At 42.4% G+C, this 26874-nt stretch overlaps 1 protein-coding gene across 3 annotated transcripts; it reads right to left on the bottom strand.

Annotated features, from left to right (window-relative positions):
- Positions 1 to 10970: 10970 nt before the first annotated feature.
- Positions 10971 to 16326, bottom strand: isl2b (ISL LIM homeobox 2b). 3 transcript variants are annotated; one of them, XM_058089120.2, is made up of 6 exons: positions 16160 to 16326; positions 15741 to 15930; positions 15382 to 15647; positions 14197 to 14492; positions 13318 to 13489; positions 10971 to 12414 (listed from the first exon to the last, which is right to left on the bottom strand). In XM_058089120.2, the coding sequence occupies exons 1-6, from the start codon at positions 16215 to 16217 to the stop codon at positions 12401 to 12403; spliced, it is 996 nt and encodes a 331-aa protein (XP_057945103.1). In that variant the 5' UTR covers positions 16218 to 16326; the 3' UTR covers positions 10971 to 12400. The 3 variants fall into 3 exon arrangements, with proteins under 3 accessions (XP_057945103.1, XP_057945101.1, XP_057945102.1); XM_058089118.2 differs by having other exon boundaries at positions 13322 to 13489; XM_058089119.2 differs by having other exon boundaries at positions 13322 to 13489; positions 14209 to 14492.
- Between the last annotated feature and the right edge of the window lie 10548 nt (positions 16327 to 26874).

Below are 26874 nucleotides of genomic sequence, written 5' to 3'. Positions count from 1 at the left end.
TGAATTGAACCTTAAATTTGCCACTAAAAACACTTGACAACGACGGGGAAGCTGCTGCAAGCTTTTAATGATGTTGGCACAAAAGCCCTTTGCCGTAGGCTGGATTATTATGGCCATGCATGGAGTACACCTTGTTTCCCAGCATTTTGGCTTTATGAATGTATTTGTTTATGGACAGACACTGCTACAGAAATAAGTCATAAGTCAATAAGTCGTGCTTTTAAATATTTATATATATATTTTTTATATATTTATATTATATATTTATATTTATATATATTTGTATATTTTTTATTTATATTCAAAAAGTTGTAAAATTTGGAGGAAAAATTTGGAATGTTTTTAAAAATAGATTTTTTTAAATACACTTTCAATTTGTATTTTCTCAATAAAGTGCAGTTAAATTTGTTATTTTTAAAGGAAAAATAGTCTTGACTTTATGATAATGAGACAATAATAATAATAATGATAATAATAATAATAATATTATGACATATCCGCTCCACCCCAAAAAAGATTAAATATATTCGGGGGACAAAAGAAAAAATATTTACAAAAAAAAATTTTTTTTACTTCAGGAAAAAAATTTGTAAGTTGTCAAAATATGTACAAATATATTTTTTTACTTAAGTTAATTAAGTTAATACTACTTAATTAGAATAATTCTTATTGTTTTAAAAATGTTTTGATACGTATATCCCAAAATATTTTTAAGAAAAATTTTATTATATTATGAGATTTAAAAAAAATGATAAAGTAAAAATTCATTAATTCATTAATTTTTTACCACTTTTTCCTCACGAGGGTCGCGGGGGTGCTGGAGCCTATGCTAGCTGTCTTTGGGCGAGAGGCGGGCTACACCCTGTGTGACCAATCACATCAGAGTGGGCGTACCTGGAGGAAGGCAGGGAAACACTGCAGAAAGAGGTGCATGAACTGGAAGATCTAGAAAGCTTTCTGTGCGGGTTATTATGTGTAGCTGCTCTATAGGAGTCCACCACTACAAAAATTACCATAATGGGCCCCTTTTAATGTTTATTTGTTTTCTCTAGGTGATACAAATTCAAATTCAGGCCCTGTGCGACATTTCAATATGCTGACTAGACAGAATGTTATAAGGTGTGCCTTAAGTTGGCCACAATAAAAGGCTAGAATAATAATTGCTTTGAAAACCAGTCAGTTTCTGGTGTGACCACCATTTGCCTGAAATAATGTTAAGTTATTAAAGTTATTCTTGTATCTTTTGACGGAAAAGTTGTTTTTCTCCCTGTTTTAGTTAGGAACTGATATTTTCCTTAAACTTACCTATGTTATACCAGTTGAGAACATTGAAATTGGGTACTATCGACTGCTCTGGTGTATCACAGAATCGGGTAGACGGAGAGGGCAATCCCAGTGCCCAGCAGCTGCCCATCATGATTGATGGATCGATTGAGAGACCAGAATGAACAAACAGAGTAGCCGAGTCTATTGGAATGCGGCGACTCGCATTTCAGCCTCCCCCCACCGGCATCTGCCTGGCTAAGGTCGGTGCTAGAACAAGTCCTCCAGGAGATTGCTGTAGTGAGACGATGTGGAACCTACCTTTCCTGACGAGTGGCTGGCTGCCGGCCTGCGCTGGAAACCCCTCCACTCCTCTTTCCCCTCCCCAGGTGGAAATCTCAAGTTCTTAAGTTGTAAAGTGTGCTTATTTGGGTCTGGGTTGCCAGTATTTTTTTTGTCTGTCTCAAACTGTACTCTCTTCTTGTTCTACTCTTTCCTCTTCCCCATTCATCACCCTGTCATATTGTATGGTAACTTGTATACATACAGATGGGTAATTGGACATTTTCACTTGAACTTCTGTATAAATACACATTTTTATTGGCTAATCAATTACATGTTTTTACCCATTTTACTGTGCAAAAAGCAAGGATCCATTGTATTTACAATAGTTACTTCTTTTTATGGCCAAGTGGTTAGCGCACAGGCCTCACAGCTACGAGACCCGAGTTCAATTCCACCCTCGGCCGTCTCTGTGTGGAGTTTTCATGTTCTCCCCGTGCATGCGTGGGTTTTCTCCGGGTACTCCGGTTTCCTCCCACATTCCAAAAACATGCTAGGTTAATTGGCGACTCCAAATTGTCCATAGGTATGAATGTGAGTGTGAATGGTTGTTTGTCTATATGTGCCCTGTGATTGGCTGGCAACCAGTCCAGGGTGTACCCCGCCTCTCGCACTAAGACAGCTGGGATAGGCTCCAGCACCTTCCACGAGGATGAACTTCTTTTTACGCTTTTGTTTACAAAACAGTTTGTCCTCATTAGGGTCCCAGGTGAGCTGGAGCCTATTCCAGCTGACTTCAGGTGAGGTGCTGGGTACACCCTGGATGGGTCATCTGCCAATCACAGTATAACAATTAGTTGTTATTGGGAATATTCCTTATTAGGAATAAGGAAGATATGATTTGGGGACATAATGTAGGGGGCAGAGTACACACATTGGACTTTGGATGTAATACTGCATATGGAAAACATCACACTTTATGTTATTATTGTCTGTATGTATGCCACTTTTTAGTCACTGCATGAAGTAAGTCGGGATGATCGCCTGGAGAGTTGTCTCCCAGCTAGTAGCCCGCCACCAGTCCTCCATATAAAGGACCAGCATGGTCAGTGTGGAGAACCCTCTACACAAAACATCAACTTGGTTTTTTACAACATGCTTTTATCATGTTTGCATATTTTTCTTATGTTCAGTATTGATACAAGGAGGCCATCTCTCTTAAACTCTTGAAATTGTATTATACTACAAAAAAGGAGTATAGAGTGGTAAAAGTAGCATATATATATAGTATTTGTATTGTTTTGTCCTTTTTTTTCCCTACATTATCTTTCAAAAAACACCAGCGGCTGCATACTTACAAATCAAAGGATGCTGGGGTCCATGTTTACATTTGTTAAAACAGTCCATGTACGTTTTTTATATTTAAAGGAAAAAAACAACAGTCTGCATGTCAACTTTGCATTATCAGTGACAATGAATAGGAACTTTTTCTTTATTTTTCACTTTTTACATTACACCTTTTTGTTTGTTATTACATTTTTTTCCTCTTAGCATTATGATTTTATTCTCAGAATATTTGGACTTCATTATCATAAATAAATACATTTAACCAGCCTCATTTTCAAAAATATTGTTTGACTATTTTCCTTTATTTAGTCTTTATTTTCATAATGTTTTTTTAAGTTTTCTTTTTTATTTGTATATATTGTATATAGAATGTGCCAAGGGCTAATATGGTTACAATATGGTTACACACTAAATGTGATATGATATCATTTGCTGCAGTTTCAAGTGCACATTTCACATTTAAAATAATAAAATAATTTTGAAACGAACTTTATAAAGGCCTGCACGGTGGTTGAGTGGTTATGTAGTTCTAGTTTCTTCCAAAACGTGCATGCTAGGTTAATTGGCGACGCCAAATTGAATGTGAGTGTGAATGGTTGTTTGTCTATATGTGCCCTGTGATTGGCTGGCGACCAGTCCAGGATGGACTCTGCCTCTTGCCTGAAGATAGCTGGGATAGGCTCCAGCATACCAGCAACATGTGAAAAATTAATGGATGGAAGATCATAAAATAATAATCAATCACGGTACAAGAAAAAAGAAAATGTAGAGTTAATAAATTAAGATCATTGACCACTAATTACAAATAATTTTAACAACAAAAGTAATTAAATAATGTACTGTAATGTATTTTTACTTTTTGGATAAATGAAATCACAATTTATTACAGAAAGTGAGATTAATTATGGTGATATTCTAAACTAAAATAAACAAGTCTTAATTTATTATGATGCCATTATTATATTAGTTTAAATCTATTTTTACAAATTAATTTTGTGTTCTTTTAAACATGTTTTTTAATCGGGAATAAGTGTTCCTGTGATGGAATGCTAAATAAAAGCCAAGTGACTGAATAATGAGAACTAAAGATGAAGGTGCGGGTGGGCGTGTCCTGAGCTGATCTCATTACTGGCTGCCCTGCTATCAATTAGTTTGTGACGTCACACCTTTCAATGGACTCTTGCCTCTCAATCATTGATGACACGTATAGGTGTGTCGTGTCACTCTCTCGCACGTCCACTCGCAACCTGACACGCACGCTCTTGGGCTCGGGAGCGCGCAAAGTTGAGCTTGTCAAATAGCGTTAATAGGTTAAGGACTTCCGGGATAAAAGAAAGGGGGGGCAGTCACGTGAGTAGTTCACGTGCGACTGTTTTTATTTCGCTTCGGAATGGAATGGCCCTGCTAGCATAACACCTTCAATGCTAAATCATCAAATAAATCAATAAAACAAATACAAGCATTTAGAGATATATTTTTTAAAGTGCAAAAATAGTTTTTTTTTAAACAGTTTTGTCATTTATAAGTGGAAATCGATGTTTCTTTTCAGCGGCAAGGTGTTACCTGTCAGCGTGTTCAGCCCCAAACCGTGGTAAGGGGCGGCCTGACTTAGGCAGAGAAAAACAACACGGCTGCCGGCTGCTTCCAGTCAACTTTTATTTTCCGACTTCTCCCACCACCAGCACAGCACACACCGACCCCCCCCCCGCCCTTCCTAGTTCACCGGTCATGCTCAACCCGCCCCACATAGCTGGCCAAACACATGCCTGCAACACTACCCCCACTCTGGATGATGATTAGGCCCTTAACATCGCTCCAGGACACTTTAACGATTTCCCACAGATATATACGTGACAAGCTCCATAAGCTAGAATAACCATAGCTTATCAATAATGGGAGTGAAGAACCAAATCTCCTTAACATGCATGGTAGAGCATCTACAAAGGAAGAAACCAACAATTCCAATGCACTTTAAATGCCTCACTTTTTTTTTCTTTTACACACACAAGTGTGAACATCATTCTTTTGAACTCTTTTGCTCTGGGGGGGGGCAGCGATCCGCCTACACCCCTCCCCAGGCTACATCCTTCAGGTGGACCGGCGAACCCAGTCCCCAAGCCGTCTGGGTGACCTGCGAGCCCGCTGGCCCCTTCGTGGCGGTGTGGGGGTCGTATAAGACTGTCCGGCTTGATGATCGAGGGGAGGCTGAGTCTCCGTCCCTTCCGTACGGACTGGGGGTCGGCCGCTGTCCACCCCCGCCGGTGACAATGTTTCCGGGTCGGAGCCCAAGGCAGCCCCTCCTGCTGATGGCTCCCCACAGTCCGACGGCGTGTCCCACAGGTCGAGGGGGCCGTGGTCCGGAGCTGTGGCGGTGGAGTCCGGCAAGGCGGACGATACCTCCACCGGCGACCAGCTGTCGGCGTCCTTGTGGGCCCAGGTGTTGTCAAGCGGTGTCCGTGAATAATAAGGCTTCAACTTGTCGTGATGCACTACTTTGGCTGCGGACCTCGGACATTTCTTGATCCGGTAGACCATGTCGTCTAGCACGCCCACCACGAAGTATGGGCCCTCATACGAGGGTAAGAACTTGCGCACTTTGTTCCTCACTCTTTTGGTCCCCTTCACCAGATACCAAACTGCATCAGCGATTCTGTACTGGGTTTGGCATACGTTCCTGTCATACTGTCGTTTAGCTCGTTCGACAGATCTCCCAAGCGCTTCCCGAGCCAGCTGGTGAGCAAGTTCCAAGCGCTCCCTGAGTTGCGCCACATACTCTGGAGGGGTGTCAACATCCTCGCCATCTGGGGGTAATCCGACAACCAAATCAATTGGTTCTGTTATTTCTCTCCCAAGGAGCATCATGTTTGGGGTGAGGCCTGTGGAACTGTGGCGGGTGGCTCTGTATGCCATGACTGCATAGGGAATCATTAGGTCCCAGTCCCAATGACAGCGCTCCGCAGTGGTGGCCAATGTCTTCTGCAGGGTAGCATTAAAACGCTCTACTTGACCATCTGACTGGGGATGAAACGATGTTGTGCGTGTCTTGTCAATCCCCAGCAGTTCACACATCTTCTGGAATACCGCTGACTCGAAGTTGGCCCCCTGGTCACTATGCAGGCTGTGAGGAGCCCCATACCTACACACCCATTCCGTCGTGATACGCTCGGCGACAGTCACAGCTTGCTCATCGGGGAGAGGGTAGGCCTCCACCCACTTACTGAAATAATCTTGTACTACCAGTATGTAGCGGTTGTGGCGCTCTGTCTCATTTAGGGGACCCATTAGGTCGACGGCCACTCGTTCCATAGGGGAGCCCACCCTCACTGTCCCCATAGACGCCTGAGGGGTCTTTTTGGGCCGAGCCTTGGCGGCACAGCTGACACAAGTACGGCACCACACAGTGACATCATCCTTCATATTGTACCAGTAAAATCTGGCCTGAAGCCTGGCGAGTGTCTTTTCCGCCCCAAAATGCCCTCCCACAGGTCCGTCATGTACTTGCCCCATGATAGCATTGCGGAATGTGCGGGGTAACAGTATCTGGGGGTGGAACTCCCTCCCCTCGGGGGAGTAATACTTCCGCACTACGAGGCCTTCTTTCAGGTACAGTCTCTTCCATTGCGCCCAATAGGCTTTGGTGGCCGGGCTGAGGTGAGCAATCTCGACCCACGGTGGCCGTCCACTCCTCCCTCCTAACCACTGTGTCACCGGGGCAACATCTGGGTCCACTTTTTGGGCGTCCACCAATTGCTCTGGGGTCCAACCGCAAAACAGGGGCCCGACCTGTTGCTCGCTCACACGGCAGACACTCGGATCTGCCTGGCTAGCATCGTTATTGCCCGGGGGGCGACACAACGATGCCGGGTCTGTCTGGGGACACTGTTGGTCATTGTTACCTTCTACAACCCCCACTAGAGGGACCACATCGTCAAGATTTACCCTCAAGCTGCACTGCACGGCCTTATCTTGAAGTTGGTCAAAAACGCGGGGCTCACGGATGTTACAAGGACAAGACCCCGGGCAGGGCCTTCTCGAGAGAGCGTCTGCATTTTGGTGGTGCTTACCTGGGCGATATAGCACCCGGAAGTTGTACTCCGCTAACTTCTCTAACCATCGCGCCAGCTGGCCTTCAGGTTGTCTAAACCTTGTCAGCCAACGCAAACTGCTATGGTCCGTCCGGACCGTCAGGGGTCGCCCCAGCAGATATTGCCGGAAATGGGAAGTGAACTCCACCACCGCCAGAAGCTCGCGCCGAGTAGCGCAATAGTTTTGTTCAGTGGGAGATAACCTTCTACTTCCATAGGCCAAGACCCTCTCCTCACCCCCCTGAACTTGGGAGAGGACTGCCCCGATCCCCCAATCGCTCGCGTCAGTATCCAGGAGCATTTCGCCACTGTCAAGGGGGTAGCCCAGAATGGGTGCCGAGACTAGACGCCCCTTAAGCTCCTCAAATGCCCGCTGGCAGTCATTGTTCCAATGAAACCGTGCATACTTTTTGGTTAGTTCGTGCAGTGGCTGAGCCACCGTGGCGAAATCCTCGACGAAACGCCGGTAATATGATGCCAGACCAATAAATTGGCGCACCTCAGAGACGTTTTTGGGCGTGGGCCATTCCACCACCTTTTGGATCTTTTGAGGGTCTGTAGCGACGCCCTCAGCGGAGACAATGTGACCTAAGTAAGCCACCTCCCGCCGGAAAAGGCAACATTTGGAGGGCTTCAGCTTAAGGTTAGCCTGGCGCAACCTGCTAAACACCTGACGCAACCGCTCCAACATTTCAGGGCAGTCCTTTCCCAAGACAATGATATCATCCAGGTAGACCAAACAGGTTTCCCACTGCAACCCGGCTAACACCCGGTCCATCAGTCGCTGAAATGTCGCAGGAGCATTACAGAGGCCGAACGGCATCACATTCCATTCAAAAAGCCCACTCCTCGTGCAAAAAGCAGCTGCTTTGCGGGCCCTCGGAGTCATCTCCACCTGCCAGTACCCAGATGTTAAATCAAGGGTACTAAAGTACTTGGCCGTTGACAGTGTGTCCAGTGTGTCCTGAATGCGGGGTAAAGGATAGGCGTCTTTAATAGTGCGTTCGTTCAAAGATCGATAGTCCACGCACATGCGCGCGGACCCATCTTTCTTCCTTACCATGACAATTGGTGCAGCCCAGCTGCTGTTACTAGGGTGCGCGAGGCCAGCCGCCAGGCTCTGCTGCAATTGTTGGTCTGCCGCGGCCTGTTTTTCGTTGGACATTCTGCGCGGGGGTTGTTTAACAGGGGGCCCTGGGGTCAGTAGTATATCGTGTTGCACCAAATTAGTACGGCCTACGTCACCTGGCCCTACAGAAAACACGTCCCCATGGGTCTGCAACAAATGGGCTAACCCGGCCCGGTCGGGTTCAGACAGTGTTGCGCAACTCTCCGAGTATAGAGTTTGTAAATGACTCGGCACTCTGGGAGTGCCGGCGTTAACAGACTCGGTACGGGTTCTTGACTCCTCTGCCCCTCTCTCCTCTAGTACCTCGGCCGGCTGAATGATTCCCGCCACCTCCCCTCTTCTTAGGGTGAGTGGCACATTACCTGGGTTAAAAACCCTCATAGGTACGGTAGCGGAGTGTCGCGGCCGGACGACAACATGGGCCACCAAGACCCGGTGCTTCTCAACAAAACTCTTAGTCGGGCTTAACATCACGTCTTCCTTGATGTCACGCCCGCGGCCCACCGCTACTGGCACCACATATTCGCAACCCGGCTTTAGTAGCGTTGTCCGGGCTACTCTGGCGATATAGGTTTCGGTTGCGTGGCTTGGGTCGAAACGCGGCACCCTTTCACCGAAAACAACTGCCTCTCTACGACCATAGTCTAACTGGGCCTGTGCTTGTTGGAGGAAAGGATGGCCGAGTATAGCTTCGGTGCCATTTGAGGTGTCTGCCACGATAAAGTTTACATTCACCATCTTGCTTCCCACACCCACGGGCAAATTAGTCTCCCCTAAGACGGCTACACTACCGTGGCCAATGCCCTGCAGAACCCGGACAATCGACGACCGCAACTGGGGTTTAAGCTCGGGGGGCAGACAGTCAAACAGATGAAGGGGCAGTACATTCCTCCTGGCGCCGGAATCTAACAAAGCCCGCATTCTCACCCCGTGGATAGTTATTAAAGCACTCATTTCCTCCGTGTCCGTACCCCGCTTGCCAACGGTACCTGAGGCTGGGGGTGGGGCGTCGTCCACGCCGGGGGCCCTTGTGTGGGTTTGGCGGGGTGAAGGGCAGTCTCTCTTAAGGTGTCCTACACCGCTACAGTTGTGACAAACAACATTTCCCCGGGTCGCCCTTGCCCCCTCCCTCCTTTTCTCTGGACGGGCGTGGGTTGTTTTTGGCGCCCCCTCTGGTTGGGTGGAAAGATGGTCGACCACCCCCACTGGCACCTCACCTGACGTCGGGCTGTCGTCCTCGCGCACGACGGCTGTTCTGCTTAACCCGTCAGGCCGGACGTGTGGACTTGCACGTGCCGACTGGGCTACGGCTCTGGCGGCCTCTCGTGTCGACTCGTAGCGGCGGGCTATTTCGAAAGCTCCTGCCAGGGAGCCCGGCCTCTCCTCCAGAAGTCGCTGCACCAGCGCAGCATCTGTTAAAGCATTGGTGAAGATCTCCACTCCCATGGCCTCCTGTTCCGACTCTGTGCGGTCGGCATACACGATGGACACCTTCTCGTAGATGTCGTCTCGGAGGCTGTGAAGCGCTTCGCCGGGCCCTCTGCGCCTCCGTCGCAGTTCGATGCCCACAGCAGCTGCGTGTTGCGATCGTGGCCCATAGGCGGCTTCTACCTCATCAACAATCTGGTTGTAGCTCCACCTGGCCGACCGGGGATTCTTGTGGACAATAGCACCAGCTGGTCCTGTCAGGCTGAATCTCAGCTGAACCGCTTTGGTGTTGATGGACCAGTGGTTGGCCAGGGCACAGCTCTCAAACTTGTGCAGGAAGTCCCTCCAAGATCCGGCGCCGTCGAAGTGGCCCGGTCGCAGAGTGGGTATTCTCTCTCGCGGCTCATAAAGCTCGTCATCGCTACTGTCCTTGCAGCTACCGGCGTACAAGTGGGTCGGGACGTGGGTAGCAACTCTAGTCCCCCTGATATTTGGCTGGTTGGCCTCCCAATGGTAGGGCTGCTCACAGGCAGACGGGCCGGCGTGGCAGTGTGGGGTAGAACGGCAGCGTCCCGCTCCAGCAAATTTAATGTAGTCAATTGGCTGGGGTGTAAGTGCTGCTTTGGCCAAGACTGGCGAAAAAAAACCCTTGTCGGCATCGCCACCGACTGGTTCATCTTCATAGCATTTACAGTTCATGGGAGAGAAGGGGTTAACGCGAGCATCAGCGTTATTCATCATCCCAATCGGACGTGTCGCAGGTGTAGACGCCCTGGCACTCCTGCCGCGGCCAAAACTATTGGTGAGAGTCTCCTGCTCACCCGTGATTGTGCCCGGCTGCTTTGCTGGCGTCAGGAAAGGGTTAACGGACGGTGGTGGGGTGAGCAGCGTCGCCTCATACGCACGCACAGTGCGGCGGACCGCGCCATATTCGAAACCCACACGCGTCGCGGCGCCGGCCAGTTCTCTCCCTTTCCCGAACGGACCGTCACATCCTTCCTCGGCGATGCCCACGGCGCCCACGTCTGCACAAACACTCCCCATTAGATCCCCCAGGAACGGGTTCGTGCTGGAGAAATCTTCGCGCCGATCACGTCCCTCGCCGTCGGCCTTAGCGCTTCCGCCTCGTGTTGCCATCTCTGCTCTTCCGCGAAAAATTCGCTCTTTGCTTGTTTGTTTTTTTTTTTTTGATCCCGGACGAGCCCCCAGTGTTACCTGTCAGCGTGTTCAGCCCCAAACCGTGGTAAGGGGCGGCCTGACTTAGGCAGAGAAAAACAACACGGCTGCCGGCTGCTTCCAGTCAACTTTTATTTTCCGACTTCTCCCACCACCAGCACAGCACACACCGACCCCCCCCCCGCCCTTCCTAGTTCACCGGTCATGCTCAACCCGCCCCACATAGCTGGCCAAACACATGCCTGCAACAAAGGGGCTGCATTCTTGCTTTTTAAGCCTCATTGTTATTCCACGTTTAATCTGTTTCTTATCTTAATCTACCTGCATTGTTTACTTATCTTATTTGAGGGGGGGGCAATTACTAATGTATTGTCTACACTCTGTCTTTTAATCTCATCATTAAAACACTGAGATTTGCATCTTTCTCCAAAAAAAATACACATTTAGATTTAAAATGGCGGCTGTTGATTTAAATATATTATATACCAAATTAGTTAATCCATTAAAGGTCCAGTTTTCGGTCTAAATTTGTCAACATGATGGTGGAATAGATGCATGCTTTTAAGTGATATAATTGAGGGAAATAAAGCAGAAAAAAAAGGAGAAACGTCCCAGGCTTCATTCGCTGCAGGCTGTTTCCTTGTCAAATGGGGGGGTCGGAATGGGTGGGGGGGGATGTTTGGTGTTTTTGTTGTGGGTCTCAGTCCCTCGGTGTGTGTATCAGGTGATGCCAGAAGCTGATAAGCTGGACGCCGTCTGCACAGACCGGAGGAACTGGACTGAGCGGCATTAAAGTGCAAAAACTAAAAGGCAGTTGATGTCCAACATGAGCTCCAGGCTGCACAATTGTACTAGATAGGACAGGAGGAGCAGCATTCATTTCAACACCTTTTGGTTGTCGGAAATTTACTGGGATTTATGAACATGTAGAATTTTTAAAATATATTTTTTTAACATTTATATACATGGGAATTTAAATTAAACATTAAATAAATAAATCTTGCACTTCAGGAGCAAACACTGTTGTGTATTCAGCTTTTTTATTTTCATTATCATTATTTAAATCACGTAATATTCCCGTTAGGAATCGACAATAAATAATATAGCAATAATTTAGTGGAGGGAAAGGGGGGGTTCTGTATTTTACAACACGAATAATTTTTTCTTCTATTTTTTTTTTGTTCATGCTCGGCTTTTAAGACAAAGAGGTTTTTTTTACGTTTAAAAAAAAAGATCACGTTGAAGAAACAAGACACACACACAAAAAAAATCACAATGAAATGTGAAGGAAGTCCGTGTAGTGTTCCCAAACTGTTCCCTGTTAAGTCTCATGATGGAATATTAAAGTTGTATATCCATTTTGGAGGGAAGGGGGGGTCGGTTGAGGGGGGGGTGATCTTCTGTACATCTTCTTTCTTCATGCAACATCCATCCGTTGTCTTCTCCACGATCATTCCAAAAAAAAATCCTTTCCATGTTCTGGTTGATGTGATGCGCTGGTCACATGCAATGATGGAGTGGGGGGGGGGCATGCTGCAGTTGTATTTGCAGGGGGGGGGGTCATGGGTCAGATCAGAGGAGTTCGTTTCACGTCTCCACAGGACTCGGTACCATACTGTTGGGGGTGTCCGGTAACTGAGAGGATAGGGATGTGACGTCACTTCCGGATGAGTTGCCCAGAGAGCCCGACTCAGAGAACGACACCTGTATTAAGACAATAAATTGATTATTATTGGATGCATGATACTTAGTAAATGGGCAGCCAAATGTAGAATATGATAAATACAATTAAATAAAAATAATATACTTTTATTTATGCTTTTTATGTGATGTATACTTTCTTATATTTTTTTATATATTTATTTATTTTATTTACCAATATGGTCAAATAAATGATAATAAACAAACAAAATGTAAAAGACCATCAAATAAATAAAATTGTACTTTATACATAGTATACATATATGTAATATTATTAGCCTTACTGATACTGATAGTATAAAGTATAATACTTATAGTATAAAAAGGTATACCTTTTACTATAATATTATAGTATAAAAAGGTATATATTAGAAAGGTATAGAAAGGAGTAAAGATTGTATACACTCTTAAAAATGCTGGGTTATTTTTAAGAGTGTATAAAATAAAACAAATATATGGAAAGATAAGGAAAATATTTCATTAATACATAATATGGTACTTTTCTTTTTTTATAAATCAACAAAGTACCATCTTATTATGACCTAAACATATTTAAACTACATCTAAAGGCAACATTATACAAACAAGCAGCATGCACTATATGGACACAAGTATTAATGTAAACCTTGCATACATTTCACACATTTTGCACAATTATATGGGGCCAATTTTGTGGGAAGGGGGGTCCTTTTCTGCTGGACAATACACAAAGTGAGATCCATGCATGCTTAGTGTGAAAGAACAGCATTAAAACACACTTGGGTTGAACCGGGAACAAAGGTCAGGTGCAGCATCGGTGACTTTTGACCTCACAAATGCCGCATAAAGTCCCAGGTGTCCCAAGAGTTTTTAAACGTCCATATAGATGTACATAGAGTAGATAGAGAAATAGATAAAGAGACACACCCACCAGTTGTTGGAAGGCCGGCTGGTCCAGGTCACTCTGCAGGGCAAACTCACTGAGGGCCTTCCATGGAGGTTGGTAGGTCTGGACCTCCACCGGGTTCCCCTGCACTGTGCTCTCATGTCGGATGGGACTTCCGGCGACTAAAGGTGTTCCCGTCAGGCCTTGCAGGTTCTAACAGGAGTAGAAAATTGGTAGAAATCAGTTGCTTTTAGGGATTAAAGGGTGTTCAAAATGCAGCACATGGCACATGGCAGAAATTAAATTAAACCAAAAAAAAGCAAAATTAAGAAAAAAATAGAACGACTGTACAGATACTATATATTAAATACACAGAACTGTCAGAGTGTAGACAATACATTAGTAATTGCCCCCCCCCAAAAAAAATAAGATAAGTAAACAATGCAGGTAGATTAATATAAGAGACACAAAACTGTCTCTTTAAAAGCGTAACTTATTTTTGTGCCTTTTTACTAAATAAAAATGATTTTTCAGCATAAGTCCCCTTTTGGGGGAAAAAATATGGACACCCTTGACTGGACATTTCATTAGGTATACATGCACAATCCAGTGAGAGTAATCCTATAATATTTTGTCCTCCTCAAAACATGAATTGAGTGCATATTATTATGTTTGTAAATTATTTTTTTGTATTGAATAACTGTAAAAAAAACATAAAGACTGTAGTGCAAACATGATACAAGGAGTCATGCAGTATAATAATAATAATAATAATAATAATAATAATAATAATAATAATAATAATAATAATAATAATAATAATAATAATAATAATAATAATAATAATAATAATAATAATAACAACAACAACACAAGCAATGCTTATATAAATATAGAGTAATGGAAGCGTTGCGACTTACGAAGATGCTTACAGTCTTATCACTGTGCTGCTGCTGCTGGAGCTGCTTGATGAGCAGCGACTTCTTCTTGTCCTTGCACCGCTTGTTCTGGAACCACACCCGGATGACCCGCGGACTGAGGCCGGTCATCTCCACCAGCTGCTCCTTCATGAGCGCGTCGGGCCTGGGGTTGGCGTTGTAGCACGTCCGCAGCGTGTGCAGCTGCTTCTCGTTCAGCACCGTCCGAACCCGAGTCGTCTTCTCGGACTGCTTGTGGACGTGGTTCCGATGCGGGGCCTGCCGGACCGTCACCGGGTCTGACGGGAATAAGGAAGAGTTTTAATCCATGCAATGCAAAAAATATCACTAGACTATTTTTATTATATTTTAAAACAATTTAAAGTCGGGCCTGCATGTTCATTCAGTATATTTAAATAATATTTTATTATATTTTATCTGCTTTTGTGGCACGTTTTCATTGCATTTTAAGGCTACTACAACTTGGAATGCTTAGCATTTTTTGTGTGTGTGTGTGTGTGTGTGTGTGTGTGTGTGTGTGTGTGTGTGAATGATCTGAAACAACTGAAGCTGACAGCACACACAAGATAACAGCTTAGTGACAGCAGAACAGGTTTGACTTAATGAGATCAATTATGACTGAAATAGCCTTCACTTAAACACCTAAACATCCAGGTAAATATAGCTTTTTTTATTCCCAAAACGTGGGCTGCCATTTTTGTTCTCAATTGGAATCATTATGTGGACATTATATATATATTGACATATTTATGATATTAATGATATAATTAAAATAAAAAAAAAACATGAATTTAAAAAAAATATATTTAGTTACAAAACAGAAAATGTAGTAATCCCGATTTCCTTAACGTCTCAGTATTTTTTTCGAATCATCATTAAAACAAACGTGATTGCTTGAGAAGGTTTGTATTATAATCACATTGAGTGCAAACTTTTTTTTTATTTTAACCTTTTTATTTATTTGATAAAATATTTTTTTAATTTTCTGTTGCGGTGCAGTATTTTATAATATCCATCTATAATAAAATACATACATAATAAACACATTGCACATATAGTTTTAGTTTCTCTGTTATGTTACTATAAGAAAAAGGCCCCTGATATCAATTATTATTTTTAATAAAAATAACAATGTTGATACGGATATTGATAACAGAAAGCACGGACCTGCCAGGTGCAGGGTTCTGTTGGAGTGCATGTTGTGTCCGGGGCTGATGGGGCTTCCGGCGGATCCTCTATCCAGCAGCAGACTGTGGTCGGCCCGGCACAGGAGCTCGTCTTCCCGCAGAGCGAACTCATCTCCGGGTAGGAGCTGCCTGCTGCACACGGAGCAGCGGAAACACTCGATGTGGTAGACGTTGTCCCGGGCCCTCATCACCAGGTCGCTGCTGCTGAAGCCCAGGTTGCATTTTGCACATTTGATCCCAAAAAGCCTGCGGGAATTGATGCGGGGAATATTTTTTCTGAATGCATTTTTGCTGAAATAAACATTTTTAAAGCTTTTTTTTTTTTTTTTTTTGCTTTACCTGACGTAATCTCTCTTGCAGTAGGTCTTCCCGTCCCGGACAAAACAAGTGCAGGTCTCGTCCAGGTACTGGCTGCACTCTGCACACTTGAGGCAGGCAGCATGCCACTCCAGGTCCGGGGAGACTCTCAGTATGTACTGGTCATGGATCTGACTTCCACATCCCACACACATGGCGAATCCTGGCTTCTCTGCAACAAAACATCACCTTGTCACATATTCTGGGCTCTTGTAGCTCAATTCTCCGAGTTAAGCGAATGCAACACATGATAATAGTATCGGCAGCCTCCGAATGGAAACAAAACTACCCGCAAAAACATACATTTTGTTCCATAACTACAACAAATAGTCTACGATCAATGATTATTATTATTATAAAAAAAACAATTCTGTCTGACCCCAACTGACCCAACTACTTACTTTTGGAATGATCCCCCATATCACCCAAGAAAGAAGAGCTGAAAATAATATCCACCATACAGGAAGGATGAAGGGGCTCGTTGGAGGTGCAGAAAAAGATGACTGGCCCTTGTCGAGACTGCCTCCTTCATAACTTGTATCTCCCCGGACTGGAGGAAGAAGAAGAAGGAGGAGGAGGAGGAGAGGAGGTTGCAGGGTCCCACACGCCGCAGCTGTGACGTCACCACGTCCGAGCAGGGCCCTCCAATAGCAGCTACTTTACACTAAACACTGAGAATATTCTAATTTTTTTAAAAATAGACATTGTTACATCAAATATTGGCACTATAATAATAATTTCTATATTTTTTACATTATTTTATATGATTTAATTAACCTATATATTTTCATATATTATATAAAAGCATAGTCACAGAAAGATGCAGAACAACCACAATAAAATCAAACCTATCTGACCGTGTCATCCACATATAAATATGTATAATATACATATTGCGATCAACATAAAAAAATTAGAATGAAGCTACACATGCTGAAATTTTCCATTGTTTTTAATATAAATATTAAATTATATATTTTCAAGTGTTTGGTAAGGAAGTTATTATTTTAAACGGCCAACACCTCCCGGACTGCTCATCTGCCCAAGAAGGACATCTAGTGGACAAACATGGAAACTACAGCTGGCACAATCACATCGACAAGACAGCCTTTATTGTAGTCTGTTTTAAAATAATCATTATAGTTAACTGATGCGATATTATTATTAATTAATGAGGAATTATTGCAGGGGTGCATTTGTCTGATACATTGATTTATTTTTAGTATATTAATGTGCATTTTAATTGTACAGTAACTGATAATCAAATGATACACCAAACATGAGCATTATTTGATTTAGCAGGTGTACCTAATCATCTGGTCAATTACACATACAAAGCTAACATCTGTCTTAATCCAACAAAAGATGACAAAATTAATTCCCTAGCAGCGTCTGTTCCCAATGCATTATCCCAAAGAAGTTCTACTTTCATTTTAGATCACATCAGTTTCATGCAGATTGAACTGCACATCTTCAACTTTGTTAGCCGGGTGATGCAATGCCTTCTGTGGTCTCACATTTCTAATGGTGCTTCAATTCAGTTAGCATGCATTAGCGGGACTGCAACACATTTGAATCTCGCTGGGATCAACCCAAGACGACTGTTTCTTTTTCTTTCTTTTGTCTTCTGCTGAAGATTTAACTGCGGTGTCACAGCCATTGCGTGTGAGCTCATTGCAGGAACCTTTTCTTTTCCAACATATTACATGACAAAAAAGCCTGAAGTTTACCGAACACTCCAAGTAAAGTAAAATAAATAAAGGTTAATTTGTGACTCAAATTATCCATAGGTATGAATGTGAGTGTGAATGGTTGTTTGTCTATATGTGCCCTGTGATTGGCTGGCGACCAGTCCAGAGTGTACCCCGCCTCTCCCCCAAAGACAGCTGGGATAGGCTAAAATTTTACTTTATTTTAGTTTTATTGTACAGTGGTTGAATTCTCTTTGGCTCGTGTATGATTGAAAAGGGCTGCACAGCGGTCAAGTGGTTAGCGCACAGGCCTCACAGCTAGAAGACCCGACTTCAATCTCTGTGTGGAGTTTGCATGTTCTCCCCGTGCATGCGTGGGTTTTCTCCGGGTACTCCGGTTTCCTCCCACATTCCAAAAACATGCTAGGTTAATTGGTGACTCCAAATTGTCCATAGATATGAATGTGAGTGTGAATGGTTGTTTGTCTATATGTGCCCTGTGATTGGCTGGCGACCGATCCAGGGTTTACCCTGGTTCTCCCCCAAAGACAGCTGGGATAGGCTCCAGCACCCCCGTGACCCTCGTGAGGATAAGCGATGGAGAATGAATGAATGAATGAATGAATGAATGAAAAGGTTGAAATGCTACTAAGAACATTACCATTACAGTACAGTCAATGAAAAGGTTTGTGATGGTCACGGTTTGACTCTGGAACAGATCATATCTATTTCCGTGATGGGAAAATAGTTTTGAACAAACAACTACAAATCTACAGCTACATACGAAATACAGCATATTAAATAGCATTACTATAATTAATATACAAGTTTCCTCAACCCAGTTGATCTTTTTTATAATTACCAGCTGGTTGTGGCCCGTTCATGTCGGATTGGACCGCCATGCCAGTCACATGACCACCTCCCAAAAGAATGTCTAATCAGGTTTTGATGGGGCCCATTAACCTCATCAAATATAAATGTAAGACTGGAATCATCCACTTAAACTTTGGCAACTGCCTAACGTCTGGAAGTGTGTGTATGTGTGTGTGTGTGTGTGTGTGTGTGTGTGTATCGCTGTATGCATGTGTGTGTGTGTGTGTGTGTGTGAGGTCGGGGCCACATTACGGAACTTTTCAGCGACACATTTCCTCTTGAATGTTTAACATTAGGATGGCACTCTGCCTCTATTGTACTGTCAGACTCATTAGTCATTCATAGTGCAAGCTGAAATGTTGCCAGTTTGTTTCTGACTGATGGCAACATTTTTTTTTTTAGGGAGGGGCGGACACAATAATTATGCAGGAACACAAACAGGAAGAGGAAGTGCTGCAGATGGTCGGACATTGTCCTTCAAGATTTTTTTTTGGTAGAAAGCAGAATTCATGGTTCCATTTAAATCACATCAAGTCTTCCAGGTCCTGAAGCAGCAAAACAACCCCAGACCATCACACTACCACCACCATATTTTACTGTTGGTATGAGGTTTTCTGATATGCGACCAAAAGCTAAAATGAGTCATGAACACTGACCTTAACTGAGGCAAGTGAGGCCTGCAATTCTTTGAATCTTGTTGTGGGGTCTTTTGTGACCTCTTGGATGAGTCATTTTGCCATTTGATTGGTGGATAATGACTCTCACTGTGGTTTGCTGGAGTCCAAAAACTTTAGAAATGGTTTTATAACCTTTTCCAGACTGATAGATCTCAATTAGTCTCTTTTGGGCAGTGGGGCAATATTTATTAATGACTGATATTTATATTTGTTTGATGATCTGAAACATTTAAGTGTGACAAACAGGAAGTCAGGAAGGGACAAATACTTTTTCACACCACTGGACATTAGTATATTATTTGTTTCTATCAGTTGTTTATTCTCTGCCCCCTCCTGAGCAAAGCCAGGCCTTTGTGAGATGAGAACAACAATGCAGATTTATAATTCATAACAGTGCTAGAGTTAATGCAGTATTCACATGATAATTAGGATAAATTTTTGATTGGCGCCTCAGGGCAGCGCTGCATTGCTGAGGCGGCCATTATTACCTTATTAGTGTAACTGTCAGTCGCCTGCTTTAGTTTACAAATGCACTGTCTTGTATTTTAGCATCAGAGGTCTCCGGTCCTGGCTTGTTGCTTATCAGCGGCGCTAACAAGAAGCTGTGTCACTTCAATGATCATAGAAGCACATCTCTGCCTTTGCAGCAGTCAAAACAACGTCATCATTTAGCATCGCATACACACATTTGTCCTTATACAATAAGTTAGGATTATTCATGAGCATTTGGTATTTTTTGCAATGATGTGATGTTAGCGGCGAAGCACTTTTAACACAGAGAAAACTAATCAATTTCTGTGCCATTAAAGCAACAATAAGGAAAAGACAACATATTTTTGTATGCTCAAGGACACTCCCGACAGTTGTCGTGTGTAATTTACCTTTACAGGCCCAACTGTGATTATTGCATTTCCACCGAGTTTGATTCAATATCTGTTTATGACCTTTATTAGAGCCTCGTAGACATGAAATAACACCCCTATAGTCACCTTGAGACTCCTATTATTCTTTGTTTACACCACATTGCACAACCCTAATGAGCAGGCTACGGAATATCTGTAGGGACGCAACAAACAGACGGCCTGCCGCTTTAACTATAGCAAGCTACCGAGCTAACTAGTTAGCCTCTTCAATGTATTTATTGTAAACTTAAAGAAACACTTTAAAATGGAGTGGGGAAGAAGGGCATAGTGAGAAGTCAAAAACTTACCACTTCCACACGGAATGGGAGGAGAACTTTTTGTGCACTATGTCATGTTAGACTCTGCATCCATGGCGGACTACATGCAGTGTAAGGGAAGGTAAGGTCTCATCAACTGTAGAGAATACTACATATGACTTGATGTCTTTCAATATATATATATATATATATATAACTATATTATAACTATAACTATATTTTTGCATGAGAGTTGTATTTGATAGTCTTTGTAACACATATATTTTTATTGTGTTATAAACTATATAATATTGTGTTATATTATTATTGGGTGAAAAAATATACTACTGTTGAATATGAATGCATTTCCGAGTTATAGGCGCCTGGCACTCTCTGCAGTTGAGTCAATAAACACATGAATATGGGATTTTCAGACACACATCTAATTTAAGTTAAAGCTAGCCTCATAACAATAGAACCACAACAAGCGCGGCGGCGGTCTCTCTGGTGGTGTGTTTAGTTGGTGTCACATTGTGTGTCTTTTTGTACAACACTCGTGTTCTCACACTTGAGGGGAGCTTGGCTGTGTGAAAGAAGACGTTTCAGCATCACTTTGGGGTGTTTTATTAACAGGACAGCAGGTGCACCACTGCTGCTGCTGATGCTGGTGCTGACGGACCTGCTCCCTCCACCAGCTGTGTGTGTGTGTGTGTGTGTGTGTGTGTGTGTGTGTGTGTGTGAGACCAAATGGCAAGCAGCCAGGGATCCCGAGTAGAACTGGCCAAGCTTGGAAAATCGCCCCTTTTTTTTTAAATAACAGTCACCCGCTGCCACAAAATCTTGGAAAAGCAGTTAGAATTCTGCAGGCAAAGTGAAGTGCTTTTCTTTCTTTGTGTGTGTGTGTGTGTGTCCCTTTAGATTGACAGTGGCTTTCATAGTGTATTATCTGGCCTGGCTTTTAACTCCAAGAGAACTGTGTTCACAAATTGATGCTCTGCTCCAGTGGGGCTGTAGCTGCAACATTAAATTGTACTAAAATATTCATATGTGAGTGCATTTAGCTGAGCGCAATTGCTGTGTGATTCCCAAGAGACCACATGGAAATGTTGCAGGCGCCCCCTCGACACACACACACATACACACACACACAGCAGCATCCTGGCAGACACCCCGAGCCTGGCCCGGGACACTGATTGTGCCTCAGCACTAGTCCAACTAAGGTGAAGCCAGCCCAAATGTAAAATTACATAGTAGTAGTTTAGTAGGGAAGGAGGCTTGTTTCAAATTCTCAACTGTCACACAAGTGTAAAAAGAAGTTAACCCATGTATAATAAAAATACTATATCATATAACAACCCACCCGTTGATGAGAAATTATGCAGGTGTAGCATTTAAGTTGATTGGGAATGCTTGTCGAAGGCGCTTGACTTCGTGCATTTCCATTTTGAATCTTGCTGACTGACATACAAGTGTAAAAATAAGTTACTGAAACAACACCATAATAAAACTAAAATAAAATCAAAATACTCGCCATTTGACGACAAGTGTCAGCGGCCTAGAGGAAAGCTTGTTGAAGGACGCTGACTGTGTGTATCGCCTTTTTTAAAAGTGTCATAAAAGTGTAAAAACAATGCATAATAACACCAAAATAAAGTAAAATTACTCACCTATTGAAAAGAAGTGACAGAGATGTAGCATTTAAGTGTATAGTGATGCTTGTTAAAGGCAATTTCAATTTAGCCAAACTTTCAAGTAACAAATGGTGTTCTCAATATCAAATCATGTGAAGGGCAAATATATTGAAGTCTCTTCACATTTAGACTAAATAAAAGTAAACTTATTTTTATTAGTATATGATACAGTATATATTGTTTATTGTCAATTTAGCCTATATTCAATGTATTTATTGTAAACTTAAAGAAACTGTACTGAGCATGTGTAGCAACTTTGTTGCCGAACCAAGTTCCACTTCCTCTTCTATGGTTATCATCACATTTGCCTGCTTTGTTGACAAAAAAAGCCAAATGAAAAGCAAAACACCGTTTTCAGACAGTGACCTTACAAGTAGATTATACTTAAGACCTGTAGGGGGAACCATAGTGCAGAAAAAAAGCACCCCCAATTATTCCTTACTGTTGCTTTAAGTAGATGACTGTGTTGGTGTGCTGTTTATTGGATTTCCACTACATCTCATCCAAACATTGCCATTGTAAATTCATGTCAGTTAGCGTGTTTATTGAATATGAATATGTAGATCACCTCAGATGAGCGGGAGAGAAAAAAAAAAAACATGTTGAATGACAATTTCCCCAAAGAGTTGATGTGCTTTTTACTTGAAATGTTTGCTAATTTAGCCATCATGTAGCTAGCCAAGCGGAACTACACGGTTACACGTTTGGATCGCTGAATTAATGTCGCCGAGATCATTTTTATTCAGCTCTATGGGAGCACACACAGTCCCTTAGGAGAACTCCATGTTTATCCAATGACACATTCATTTTTTTTATTATTATTACTTAATTTCAGTCGTTTTTTGGAGGAAAATTGGACCGTTTGTCCCATTTGAGAATGCAATTTTTTTCTAATTTGCCATAATTTTTTTCTGTCATCGCTCTGTAATGATCAAATTAATATTATCATGTTTGATTTGAACAAACTAGTTAAATAATTGATATATGATATCCTCAAAGGGGACTGATGTGATTCAATGTGGTCACTCAGTGTTTTCATCTCTTCTATTTTTCTAACACTGACCCACTTTTTGCCCTGAGAGCCATAACAAGTATCTCAGAGCATGAAAGGGACCAAAAAAAAAAAGGCTTTATGTAAAAGCTAGTGCTGTAGCCATGACAACAGTCTCCTGAGTGGATGTCTTCAAACTTGTTGGGAGCCCCGTGCACTTAAGACGTATGTCTGAAAAAGGAGAACCTGAGAAGCTTTTTAAAGAGCGATGTATAATTTATTTGTATTTTTCTCCAGCTTCGGAGCACAGCGCCCTGTGTGAGACGTGTTCTCAATCCGTCACTCTGTTTGTTCTCAATGAGGTCCACCCAGCTGTTTAGTGGCGCACCCTCAATCTCCACCACGCTCTCTCCGAAAATGAAGTCACATGATTTTAATGTTGGGAAGAAATATTTTCATTCACGTTAAAAAGACAGGAGGGCTCTTTTGGAAACTTTGCAAAAGCAGACGTTGCGGAATTGCATCACGGTTGTGTAGAACTGGTGTAGAGAGCTGTTTCTAGTCTTTATGGTTACCTTTTTAATTACCTTATTTATGCAGAATTTTATACCGTAGCCCCCATACATAAACAAATCCCACTTTAGACTATTTTGACTGATCATTGAAGGCATACAGAATATCGTGTAGCTATATCTATAGCTATATAAACATGGAACTTACCAAAACAAACATGAAACTACCATCTTTCATCAGAAAAAAAAGTTTGTTTTACCTTTTTACATCCTTTAGTAATCAGCAGTAGAACATAGGGAAGTTTTAGGGAAATATCAGCTCCCAACTAAAAAAAAAAACAGGACAAAAACAGCTTTTTGTATAACTCTCAATCATAACAGCTCAAACATCTCAACAATTAAAAACCTATCTGAACAACACAAAAATATGTTTACAATCTTCCCACATTTGGAACTAAACTATGTGTGCGCACATGGGTTAAAATTGCTAAATCTGCACGTGACTCTCCGCCAAGCTCTCCCACGGCCTCCTTGCGGTCGTGTGTGATTCTCCCATTGAATGATCTCTGCCGAGCTCTTACCAAACGCACCCCTGCCACCTAGTGGCCTTTTATTTTGGTGTGAAAAGAGTAATGCATTAGTGGGGAGTAACATCATCACCTCTTTTTGCATCTTGCACAAGAAAACATAAAAGACGCTTAAATACGTTGTTGGTATCGGATGTTCAGGTTTATAAAAATGTATTTTCATTTCAAAAATGACTATATAGTAACCACTAAAAGAGTTAGTGTACGTAGTATTAGTAACAATATAGTAACCATTGTATAACTGGGAAGAATACAACTTTGTGATATAAATTTGATAATTTCCTGCCTCTCGCCTGAAGACAGCTGGGATAGGCTCCAGCACCCCCGCGACCCTTGTGAGGAAAAGCGGTAGAAAATGAATGAATTTTCTACCACTGAAAATGAAAAAAAAATGCCTCGTATTAACTCTCTAACAAGATCTCAGTGTATAGACTGGTCATCTCATCTTGTTTCATATTATCTACATACTGTATTGTATATACTAACTCTGGGAAAAACTGTTGATTTTGTTAATACTTGGGTTGTTTATATTGTTTATTTTTCTATATTGTGTATTTTGTACTGCTTAACTGACTCTGTACTCTTGCTGCTGTGCAATGCAAATTTCCCCACTGAGCGACGAATAAAGGCATATCTTAATCTTAATCTTAATCTTAAAAAAACAACAACATTATTTACTCCAATATTATCTTTTAGGTTATGAAGCTGAAATAAGAACACTTTCAAGTGTTTTTATCAGGAGTTTTGCTGTTCAGCAAAGTGAGCAATGAAGTTTTATCTCCAGGAAGTGACAAGCTGCGACCCCATCCCTCCCCATTAATGAGAACGAAAACAATGATCATGTAATGTTAATGTAGTTAAAGTGTCTCCCTGTGTGCCATTATTAAAACATGTCAATAATTAAGTGCCTAATGGTCACTGTTTGTTCACTTAGCTTACCGTCAGGGTGACAGCGAGGGGCGCTCTCGACTCATCGGAGACATCCCGAAAGCCATTTAGCATCTCGTGGAGATATGCTCGGGGTCTCAGCCTGTCAAATATCAACACTTAACTCTCACGTTCACCTCTGATACGTATCGACAAATTGGGTTCATGTAAATTATTAAGGCCCCCCACCTTTGACTGAACCACTTGGTCGGGATGACATCACAGGACAAAGTTCACTTCTCTTTGACTGGAACTGCTTGAGCTTGCACGGACGGGGTCCACAGGAGACAGGATGGAAGAGGAGGGTGCTGCAACATGGAGGCCTCGAGTAACATGTGGTACATGTGTATGTGGGTGTTTATTAATGTGTGATGCAAAAAGCTACAAAGTGAGGATATAACCTGTATCATATGAATATAGCTTGGGAAGGTTTACCATTAACGTACAAGTGTTTGCACGTGTGTGTGCTTATTAATTAATGTATCGGGCCAAAAGGGGAGGAGGGACCTCCTGTTGTAGGGCCGTGGTTTTCAATTATTTTCTGTGATGCCCCCACTGGGGGACAGAAATGAAACTAATATCTACGTATTTAGTTATCTGTACTATGCAAAATTGCAACAAATTGCAGCAAATTGCAACAAAATAGAAAGCAGTGAAGCATATTCAAGAGTCAAAATCCATGAGTGGAGTGGGTCTGCACTAATTGTGAAAGTCCTCCCCGCCTCCTCCCGCCCCCAGGGCAGTTCACAACACTAGTATGGGGACATAAAATGAAGTTTTAATGGTATGAATGTAGACACCATTATGAAGATATCTGGGAAGGTTTACAATTGACACACAAGTGTTTGTGTGTGTGTGTCGAGAACCAGGCACATCATGACTTATTTAATTGCTCTGTTACATGCAGGTGGCATTGTTGATTAAGTCAACGACTATATTGATGTGACCGCTCATTTAAGGATTTATATCAAAGTGGGAAACTCTCCATGGTGATGAACATGAATTTTATGTTATTATAAAAATTCTTGTTAACTTTTGTTCAATTAATAACATGAAGTAAGAAACATAAAGAACTAAATAGGACCCCTGTAAGCAGTTATTATCCAATATTTTTGTTTATACTTTAGAGTAGTCAGCGTACAGCTTGTGTAGCAGAATGAAAAATAATTAAACACACATTATTGTTTAATGACTAAAATGTGTGCATTCAAACGGTTCCACTTCATACCCTTTTACTGAAGTCTATGAATTCGGTAGCAGAATTGCAGCAGTAATATATTTTTGATTAACAATTAAAAGCCTATATGGATACATGTAAACACTTGACATGCAACAAAGTGGTACAGCGGGTTTATCGTGTGAATTAATGATACCAGGGGCTAATTAGGAGCTTTTTGCAACACGGTCATGATGACAGCCAATTAGCGCTTGTTTTGACAGGTCCTATGATCTTAAAAACCTCTCAATTATTTAGATTTCTTCAAAATGCAAATAGGAAGCCAGTGTTAATGAAGTGATGAGCCGTGAGTGTCATAATCACAATGAGCATGAGAGATAAAGCGGAAAAATAGTAGGCCTATAAGGGTCACTTTGTTGTCATGAACCCTGGTTATTGGCAAATATAGGCCTCGGTTATGGTGGACAAACTAGACAAACTAGTCTGTTAACAACAAATCATTTCACCGATTGAAGTGACCAAACAAAGAATCCCACACGTTGGTGAGTCGGTTTTGTTGTGCTGTGTTGCTTGAGTCCAACTGTGTAACATGTCTCTCGCAAAACGTGCCAAATGGAACACGGAACCATGAGTCATTTTCCCCCAACTTTGTTTCCCCTCTATTACATCATCAGGATCAGATTCATATATGTTTGTCAACAATTTCACATTTAAGAACGTTAGCTACTGTGTTCGAATGCCCCAATTTTGCTATGATTTGAATTTTGCCACTATAAAAATTAACTGTCAAATGTCAAATTTGTTAATATTATTGGGCAATTCAATGAATTT

The sequence above is a fragment of the Doryrhamphus excisus genome, linkage group LG13 (genome assembly GCF_037039965.1).
Source record: "Doryrhamphus excisus strain RoL-2023G ecotype Guam linkage group LG13, RoL_Dexc_Guam_v1.1, whole genome shotgun sequence".
NCBI lineage: Eukaryota > Metazoa > Chordata > Actinopteri > Syngnathiformes > Syngnathidae > Doryrhamphus > Doryrhamphus excisus.
This window is presented reverse-complemented; position numbering and strand designations above follow the sequence as displayed.